The sequence below is a fragment of the Hibiscus syriacus genome, unplaced genomic scaffold (assembly GCF_006381635.1).
Source record: "Hibiscus syriacus cultivar Baekdansim isolate YM2019G1 unplaced genomic scaffold, ASM638163v2 tig00111137_pilon, whole genome shotgun sequence".
Classification (NCBI taxonomy): domain Eukaryota; kingdom Viridiplantae; phylum Streptophyta; class Magnoliopsida; order Malvales; family Malvaceae; genus Hibiscus; species Hibiscus syriacus.
Genome location: NW_024062994.1, coordinates 82432 through 92755, shown reverse-complemented (window position 1 = coordinate 92755; position 10324 = coordinate 82432). Strand labels below are relative to the sequence as shown.

At 35.7% G+C, this 10324-nt stretch overlaps 1 protein-coding gene across 1 annotated transcript; it reads left to right on the top strand.

Annotated features, from left to right (window-relative positions):
- Window positions 1-3476: 3476 nt before the first annotated feature.
- LOC120154626 (transcription factor bHLH87-like) lies at window positions 3477-7445 on the top strand. The gene is given in 4 exon segments (XM_039166310.1): window positions 3477-3546; window positions 6258-6599; window positions 6602-6622; window positions 6625-7445. Coding segments are annotated over 4 exon segments (1254 nt in total).
- The last annotated feature ends 2879 nt before the right edge of the window (window positions 7446-10324 follow it).

Genomic DNA, 10324 nt, shown 5'->3' with positions numbered 1-10324 from the left:
TTTTCTTTGATATAATAAATATTAATTTAAATAAAATTAAATAATAATTTTATTAATATTTAATTTTAAAATACCAGAATAGGACATCCAGTTGTATTAAGACTGTCCTTTCTTCGATATTGAAAAATATTAATAATTTATTGAAAAAAATATAAGTATTATTTATTATATTTATATTTATGATACATAATAATAATAAAATATTTAAATATATAAACAAGTAAAATTAAAAACAATAAAAGACAATTAGAACTATATATTAAAAGCAGTAAAATAAATGAAAATATTTAAAATTAGTGACTAAATTATAGTAAAATTAAAATTAATACCTAATTCATAATTAATCAAAATTATAGGGATTAAACATGCTATTTCCTATTTATTAATTTAGTGACTAAATAAAATTATATAAAATTCGGATATTAGATTAAAATAAATTAAAAACATACTATTCAGATTAAAAAAAAATTAATTATTAAAATTAAAGGACTAAATATGTCATTTACCCTAAATATATTATTTTAATACAAAGGACTAAAATAAATAAAATTAAAATTAAAGAACCGAATTAAAGGATTATAAATTGATTTAGTGACTAAAAATGTAAAGTTTACAAATTAGGATGACTGCGGAAAGGATTTAACTTTTATTTAATTACACAAATAGCCCTCCCGAACGGCGTCGTTCGGGAAGGGCTATTTAAAGCCAAAATCGGCGGGCCCGAAGGGCCAGCTTCATTTCTCATCTCTTCCCTCTCTCTCTCTTCTCTGAGAGAAAAAAAAATCCTCTCGCTTCTCTCTAAAACAGAGAGAAGCTCTCCGGCCGGCAGCCGCTCGCCGGCGTTGACCCGTCGCCGGCCACCGCCTTCGGTGGCCGGAATAATTTTTTTTACACTAAAACGTAGATCGGACCGTCCTAATGACGGTTCCGATGATCTTTTCTTTTAAACGGCTCCCAATCAGAGCAAATATAGAAATATACCTTCGGTTTTCGAAGGTTTTGGTGACGTTTGAAGAGGTCCGGTGGTCGTAGCTTCCTCGGTAAGCCTCTCTCCTCCCTTTTCTTTTGTTTTTGGTTGCTGTTTGTTGTGAGTTGGTCTATTTTTGTATCTTTTTTCTCGGTTTTGTCTCTCTGGGGTCTGTTGGCTCTCTCCTTTTTTTGCAGATGGGTGATGGCTTTATAGCCATCACCGGTGTGGCCATCGGACCGGTCTGAAGGGTGAAAATTCGGTGAGTCACCAAAGCTATGCTGGTGACTCACCATAGAGGCGACGTGGACGGTCAGGGTTGTGGTAGCAGAACTTCTGGAGGCTTCTTCGGGGCGGCTTCGTGGCATTGGTGGAGGTAGGCAGCGGACGTGTGGCCTCTGGAACCAACGGCGGTGGCTGAAGACTTCTGGAGGCGGCGGGGCAGCAGTAGTGCTAGGGTTTAGAAACCCTAGCTGAAACCTAAATTGGTTTAGGGTTTCCTTTTGGGTTTGGGCCGATTCTGTTTAGGCCTGAGATTTGGGCTTGTAAATTTTTTTTAATAATAATAATAATATAATAATATATAAATAATATATAATATAATATATATATATAATAATAATAATATAATATTTAAATGAAAAAATGTATCTTCAATTGTGATCATAATTTGTTCACAATCTCGGTCTCTTCATGAAAATGAATTAAATGAAGTCAGTGAAGTCAAGCGACATAGAAGTTTGGCAACTCTTGGGTTTGGAAGAGGGTCCTGAACCTGACCCGTCTGGCTCAGATCAGTGGTCACATCGGTGGAGCCGCGGTCGAAGTGGTGGCGGTCATCAGAGTGAGGAGGAGGATGGTAGTACAAGCGTGCAGTTTGTGGGCAATGGGAATGGAACCTTGCAGCTATCCTTATCCATGCATTCAATAACAAGGTATATTTTCCCATTCAAAGGAGACACATTATGGTGTTGGATTGCTCGGAGGAGGGAGTGAGAAGCTTGTGTTTGATGAGAAAAAGATTAGGGGGAGATTTTTGCTTTTATAGTCCCTTTCATGTCATTAAGACTTTTTGTATTTCGTTTCTATTTATGATCCTTCTTTGACCTTTTGCATAATACTTTAATTGCAGTTTGTTGAAACAACAAAGCGATGATGGCGCAGAATTAGTACTAGGGAGCAAAATCTCATGGGGTTCGATTAACACAACTTTGTCGTTGCAATAACCATTGATATCGTTCATCATTGTCTGGTCGAATAAAGGGTATGTGATTGTGATGCTCTTGTCTTCCTTTGCTTCAGTTGTCGTGGTATTTAAGGATGTTTCAGGCAGCTCCTTGAAATGAAATCCATCTACCACTTTCCTTTTCCTCTCCAATCTTTTTGGTGGACTATTTCTTATTTCTTTCAATACCTTTTCATTTAGTAGGAGAGAGGTAGTAATAATTATATTGACGAGATATTAATAATTACACGCTTTATCATATCACCTTATACACAATTATGAGTAAATTTAATTATTAATAGTATATTATATTACTATGTTTATAATATATATATATATAATTAATTAAATAGTGCATGTACAATATAATTTTGATTACTCACACGTTATTTAGAGCTAACCCGAACCTGAACTCTGGAGGACTATTTGAAGAGTCAAATAATTATTTAGTTGGAATATGGTGTGTTTTAAGGGTGCAACTTAGGTGAGGTATTATCAATGGCACCTATTCTTCTGCCAATGGATAAGTTGTGTTGGAACGCCAAGAATTTGTGCTAAAGGAACATTTGAAAATCAACTTAATTTGCCATGCTGCAACTTGAAGCTTGGCCCTACACTCCAGCTATCACTGAATTGACTTTAATTTAGTTTTTTAAAATTTATATATGTCATAATTAAATTTTTAAAAAAATATTCTTTTAGTTTCAAACATATTGTTTTGAATTTAAAAATGGGCACGAACCATGTGATTGGTAAAGGAATTGTTGTTATTCCTTGAGTATCCAGGTTCAAGCATCATAGATGCTGCCTTTAATGTCAAAAAGGTTAATAGTTTATACTTATCTCATATTAATACAAAAATGTAAAATTATTTATTTAGTTGCCCAACTTTTTCATGTTCCAGTTTTGGTCGCTCAACTTTTAGACTTTTCAATTTATCATTAATTTTTGGAGTTCTCTCTTTTATGTCTCAACCATTAAGTATTTATCGTCGTTTAAATTTTTGAAATTTATGGGGGGGAACTCTGAAAGTTTCCTCTCAGACTTAGATTTTGGACTTCTTTAATTCAATGACATTGGATTATTTTCTTCCAAATTCGAATGGTAGAGAAATGATAATGAGGAGATCATATATATATTGATTCTAAGTTGATTAGAGATGGAAATCATACCTAATCAAGATAAAGTCAAACTTGTTGAGTTGTACCGATTTTGAGTAAATCAAACTAAGAAGAAGAAAATGGGGAGAAAGGAGAATGTTTCAGATTTAGTTAAATCGCAATGATGGTCATCGTCGATCGAGCAATGTTGGAGAAGGATATCTGTCATGGGAGAGAGAAGATTAAAAGTTCAGGTATATTTCAGAAACAAATACCCAAAACACAACGTTTTGGTGTTGGTGTTTGGAACTTAACGGTCAAGTGACCAAAAAGAACGGAATTTGAAAGTTTATACTTTATAGATAAAATTGAAAATTATAAAAGTTGGGTGATTAAAATAGAAACATGCTGGAAGTTATTTGACTAACTATGTAGTTTATCCTTTAAAAATCTGACTCAAAACCCACCATCTTGATGAATACAAGTAATTAAGTTCTTGTGAATAAGTCTAACCCTCAGCGGCACACAAGGAAATATAGCTGCCCACATGACACCACTTCACCAGCTACAATTACAATTACAACCGCTAACGCAAAGTCAATATCCCAACTCCAACCCCCCAAATAGTCTTATGCGCACACGCAGATCGGTTATTTTGAGTCCGTTTCAATGACAAAACAAAACCCATATGCTTTCTTTCTCAATACACAATCTAAATTCAGCATGCAATCTCCAAACCACAAACCCACATTTATTTATCACCCTTGCATAACAAGGTCGAACAGCTTTAATCACATGTATAAGAATATTCACTACCACCATCATCATTAGTTGGATGATTCTAGGGATTGCATGAAGTATACGCCAGAGCTCTGAGTCTGAGTTGAATAACCCACATATATTACAAAAGCAGCTGATAAAAAGGAAGCATAAACATGTGCTGAGCAATTAAGATTGGGGTTGATTTCCAAGAGCTCGCTTTGGGTTTGAGTCAAACAACAGGACCACTGCCTCTGCCTGCAGACTCAGATTCTCTAGAGAATGTCTGCTGCTTCGGTTAGCTAAACAAAGCAAGCATTAAACAAGACTAAAGTGATCTTAATCATAGGTGCTATAATTGCCAAGCCTTTTGCATATTGAAAAGGTTGTCAAAAACTAAGCCGCCCCTCTCTTTTTTGTGCAGGTGCATGTCACGGACTATTATTCTCTTCTCAAAAGATACGGATGATAACTGATAAGAAGTAAAGTGTCATTGTTTATAAATATCAGAACCTCTATGATATAAGAATAATGTTTTTCACCTTTATGGTATGTAACACAAGAACATGCTCATATAGACAGGAAGATAAAAGAAGCTATCTTTTATATATATATAAGAGAATATTTTCTGTTAAGGGTTGATCATAATGGAAAATATATAAGGAAAAAGGATAACTCATTAAAATATAATAATTTCATAAATTGAGTTGAAAGGTGTAATGTGGGGGTTTGAGAAAAGATGAGGCTTTTTGGTCAGCTTGGTGGGTGTGTAAGAGCATCATAAGCTTTTTTTCTGAATTATTTAATTTTGTGATATTAAAATCCCCCTCTCCAAAAGAGGTAAGATGACGGTCAATTTAATCAGCATGCATGTGTGTTTATAGTAAAGGAATGATAAATTGTTATATGGGTAAATTATGCAGATAATCCATTGCTTGTAGGTAACTTTTTAGTTAGGTCACTCGAGTATAAATAATATAAATCGATCACTCGAGTTATTGAATATTATAAAATGATTATCAACGTTGATTTTTAAACAAAAAAATTGATGTCACATTAATAAATAAATTTAATCGCCGTGTCATTTCCATTCTATATCCATATTCAAACATGGTTATTTCTAAAAAAATAGAAAAAGAATAAATTGAACTAGGAAATCAAATAAAAGCCGAAATTAGGAAACAGTACATGAAAATGAAGATTCTTTAACCTAATTCGAGTACAATATGAAGTTGTGCTCATAAGCCTGCACGTCCAAGGACAAATATTCAAACGGCCGAGGTGGGGATCAGATTGTTTTGGACCTCCAATTCTTTAGCAATAACCATTTAACATATGACATTGTGCTCTATCTTGACCTATTATTTACTGCGAAAAATAATTTTTTAATGGCTTTTATACTAGTATATTGTAATATTTATATAAATTTATTGTTAAATTTAAATAAAGAACAAACCTTGTCTCCGGTGCACTTTCAGGTCTTAATTAATCAAGCCTTGTATCGGGAAAGAGCTTATATAGTGTAGAAATCTGAGTTAAATATTCTGCTAATTCCACCTTCTGACGTTTATTCTTTCACTTGCAAAATACAAACCAGAAACTGGTACCTTTAATTAGTAATTTAACCCAGCTCCAAGCCCCTGCTGCGTACACCTAGAGTTCCAATGTGAAATTGCTCTCTGGCGCGCGTGCATTGACATTTGACGTATTAAAATGAACCAAATTATATACTATATAGTTTTTATTTCATTCAGAAATGCTACCTTCTCTGATATCTGATGCAATCGTCTGCAGAAATATGCTCTTACACGCCCACCCAAGCCGACCAAAAAGCCTTATCTTTTCAAACATGAAATTATATTATATTTCGCCACCCCTTTTTACATTTTTCAAGTTCTATCTATATAAGCGTGCATGCGTTCAACTTATACTTTGTGAGTACTTCTCTCTACAACAGCTCAAGGTAGATGAATTATTTGTGTTTTCCTTGTTTCTTGATTGCTTTCATTTCTATGTTTATCTTTTGTTGGATGATTTTTTGCTGAAATTTCATCGAATTTTGTTATGTTCCATACAAGACAAACTCCAGTTGCCCAGTACTGACTTTAGCTGTTGCTTTTTTTTTTGGTTGATAATGATCATATTCGTCACTCTTTGGTTTCTTTTGGCAGGATAATAACAAGATTTTTGTTGTTCTTTGGCTCAGATATAGTTTCTTCCATGGATGGATTGGGATGGGTCGACTTTTCAGAAATTGAAGCAAAATCATTGCCTTCGTGGAACAATCAGCGAAACGATATGGAGGATGGTTGTTTCTCAATTCCCAACTCTTCAAATTCTTCCATGTATGGTGCCAAAATCGATGATCTGCCAGAGGATATCTTCTGGGAAGATGCTTTAACACAAGGGCTTTGCTTTTCTCCTTTGATGAATAGAGCTTATGGTAATCAGGTTCACTCACAAGTCATCATTGGTGGTGGTAGAACAGCAGGCTCTCTCGAGTCCTTTGATTGTTTGATGTCTGGTACTAATAGCAACACTGATACATCAGTGAAGATGATGGGATTTCCATGATTTTTCTGGTTGTAAAAGTCTATGGAACTTCGCTGCTAGCAGTGCAGTTTCATCAGGAGAGTCTGAAAACAGTGGCTCAAATACGGGAAGCAAAGATTTCAATTGTCTGGTAAACGAGCTCGACGAAATAGTGTCCCAAAATGCTTCAGACCCATCACAAACAAAGTCTAGTAATTCTTCAAAGAGAAAGAATGATCAAAGTGAGTTAAATTTCGGTTTCTTCAATCTCCTTCATACTGACTCTTCTGCAACAGAAGGTGGTTTTAGGCTCATCCCGGATAACCCACCGAAAGCAAAGAAAATCAGATCGGAAAAGCATCCGAGCTCATCGAATATCAACTTTCAGCAGCCTGCAAGTTCATCAGTATCTTCTTCCATTGAAGAACCTGATCCAGAGGCCATTGCACAGATGAAAGAGATGATTTATCGAGCTGCAGCATTCAGGCCGATGAACTTAGGGTTGGAAGTGGTGGAGAAATCGAAGAGGAAGAACGTCAGGATATCGACGGATCCACAAACCGTCGCAGCAAGGCAAAGGAGGGAGAGGATAAGTGAGAGAATTAGGGTTTTGCAGAAGCTGGTTCCTGGTGGAACCAAGATGGATACTGCTTCAATGCTTGATGAGGCTGCAAATTATCTAAAGTTCCTTAGGTCCCAAGTCAAGGCACTAGAAAACTTAGGCAACAAGCTTGACCCAATGCATTGTCCCCCTCATGACCTTGCTTTCTCTTCTTTACCACTCCAAACCCTAATCATATCAACCATCCACAGGGTTGAAAAAAACAAACTATTGTATCATCACTTCATAACCCTCCATTAATGGTTAACATGTCCCAGTCTCAGAACAAGTACTAGTATATTGGAAAAAAAACTAATCCAAATCCCTTGGTTATCATCATTTTCATCATTACGTAGTATCAAAAGAATCTTTATAATGATAGATTTTCTGATTATCACCATCATTGTATCTATCACCCAAAAGCAGAAAGGGGCTTAGTTCTTGATAACCTTTTCTCATAAGAAAAAGGGTCTGGAATTATAGCACTTATGATTAAGACCAAGGGCAAAGAAAAGTGATTCTGATCATCACTTTACTACTCTGTTTAATACAATTTGTTTAATGTATTTCTATGTACTTTCAAAAGCTATTTTTTTCCTTTTGGTTTTTCTTTAATGTGTTCTTTGTTTAGCTAACCAAAGCAAAACAATAACATTCTCTGTCCGGTCTCCTTGATTCAACCCAAAGCGTGCTCTTGAAATCCACCCTGGAATCTAATTGCTCAGCACATGTTTATGCTTCTTTTTTGGCAGGTCCATTTGTAAATATATGGTTATTCAACTCCCAATTCTGTTTTATTGCTTTATCTAATCCCTAGAATCATCCAACTAATAATGTCTCCATATGATGATGATGATGTGGGTTTTTGATAATATTTTAAATGCGTCAGTTTTTTCTTGTAAAGGTGAAGACCAAGGTGGGTTTTGATTGGATCAAGCTTTTGTGGTTTGGAAGTATATGCTAAATTTAGACAATTCTGTTGAAAAATTGGCCCATATCTCAGGCTGGGGTTACAAAATAACCAATTTGCATGTGCACAAGCTTATTTGGAGTTGCAAGTTGAGAGAATTGACTTTGTGTTGAGCCGTTGTGATTTTAGCCGTTGCACTGGTGTCATATGGACAACTAGCTTTGCCTTTGCGTGCTGCTGAGAGCTGACTGGTGACTATTAGCTCAACCAAGGGGCATGTCTACTCGGCTACTCTGCTCCATTGTGATAGGCTATCCAAATTGTAAAATCAAACCACAAAAACCCAAAAGAATTGCAAGACAAAATTGTATTAGTAGAAGTGTTGATGGGACAAGAGATTAAGTTGTAGTTCACCCTTTCTAACTTGAGTGAAGAGATACAATCGATAATAACTCAATTGTTAATCGATAATATTAACAAGGAAATATATAAAGGAAAACTGTCAGGAGAATACTTCAAGTAGAAGTAACCCCAGAAAAAAAAAATCATTTCCTCCTACCTATCATTGATGTTTATATATTGATTCCTTTTTGCTTGTTTGTGTGAAGTTTAAGGTTATTATTGGTATGTATAAACTTTGTCAATGGTTATATAAATACAATCATCGACTATCATCTTGACAAATCTCTCAAGTTTATATACCAATGAATCTCATATTCTTGATCTCCAACGAGTTTATTTGGAGGTAATCTTAATAGGATAGCGGAGATATTATATTTTCGGAAATATAATTTACAATAGTATAACAAGAAGTGATGTAATTAATCAGAATTCTTGTCATAAAATAAAGAATTACAGGTACCCACAAGTGAAAGCTAGTATCAACAAAGCTCCAATAGGCACACACATTCAATATGGGGAGTGTGAGGGAACATATTGAAGACATTAATTTTTCACTTTCATTAAAATTAAAATTATTAATTTTATTATTATTATTATATATATTATTATTATTATATAAATAAATTACAAAACTGAAAGCCCGTTTACAAGCCCAAATCCCAGGCCAAACCAGAATCGACCCATACCCAAATGGAAACCCTAAACTGATTTAGGGTTTTAGCTAGGGTTTTCAAACCCTAGCTCCCAGCCGCTGCTTCCGTGATCCCCAGCCGCCTCCAAGATTCCAGAACAACCACGTGGCTGCCGCCGTTGCTTCCAGACGTTCCAGCTGCCGCCGCCCTCGCCAGAAGTCTCCAGAAGGCCAGCTGCTCCCCACATGTCACGGCTATGGGGTGAGTCACCACATAGCTCGGTGACTCACCGAACTTCCCCCTCTAGACCGGTCCTAGCATGGCTTGGTGGTGGCTATAAAAGCCACCGGATCCTGCAAAACAAAAGGGGGAGAGAGGACAGAAAAAAAAAAAAAAAAAAAGACAGAGAAAGAGATACGAACAACCAGAGCAAGAACTACAGACACGAGAGCAAATCAACACCCAACAGCAACCAAATAAAGAAGGAGAAGAGGAAAGGAGACTTACCAAGGGAACTGCCGTCATCAGAGCCTCCCTACATCTTTGAAACCGAAAGGTCGAAGGTAAAGAACCTTAGATCTACATATTTTGGTAATGATCTAGGTTAAAATACCCTCGGATTTGGCTTTAGGGAAAGCAGGGCTTCGATTTAAGGTATATATGTAATTTTCCGGCCACCATTAACGGTGGCCGGCGGTGGAGACCGACACCAGAGTACGGTGTCCGGCGACTGCCGGAATTCCCTCTGGTTAGAGGAAGTTAGAGAGAGACGAGAGAGTTTTATAAACTCTCTCAGTTAGAGAGAGACGAAGAAGAGAGGAAATGAGGGATGCTGGCCCTATGGGCCAGCCATTTGGTCTTATATACCCCTCCCAAACGACGCCGTTTTGGGTAGGGGTATATCTATAATTTCGCGCACGGGTCAAACCACTCGCGTAGTCATCCTAGCTTTGTAAATTTCTATCTTGGTCACTAAAATCAATTCCTATACTTTTTAATTCGATCTTCTAATTTTATTTTATTTATAATTTAGTCATTATCAGTAAATGTATATATTTATGGTAAATAACAGATTTAGTCTCTCAGATTTTAATAATTTATATTTTAATCATTGGTTAATAATTAAAATTAAATTACACTAATATTATATAAATTTCATAATATTTTGAATTAGAGCCTTTAATTTTGGTATTTTA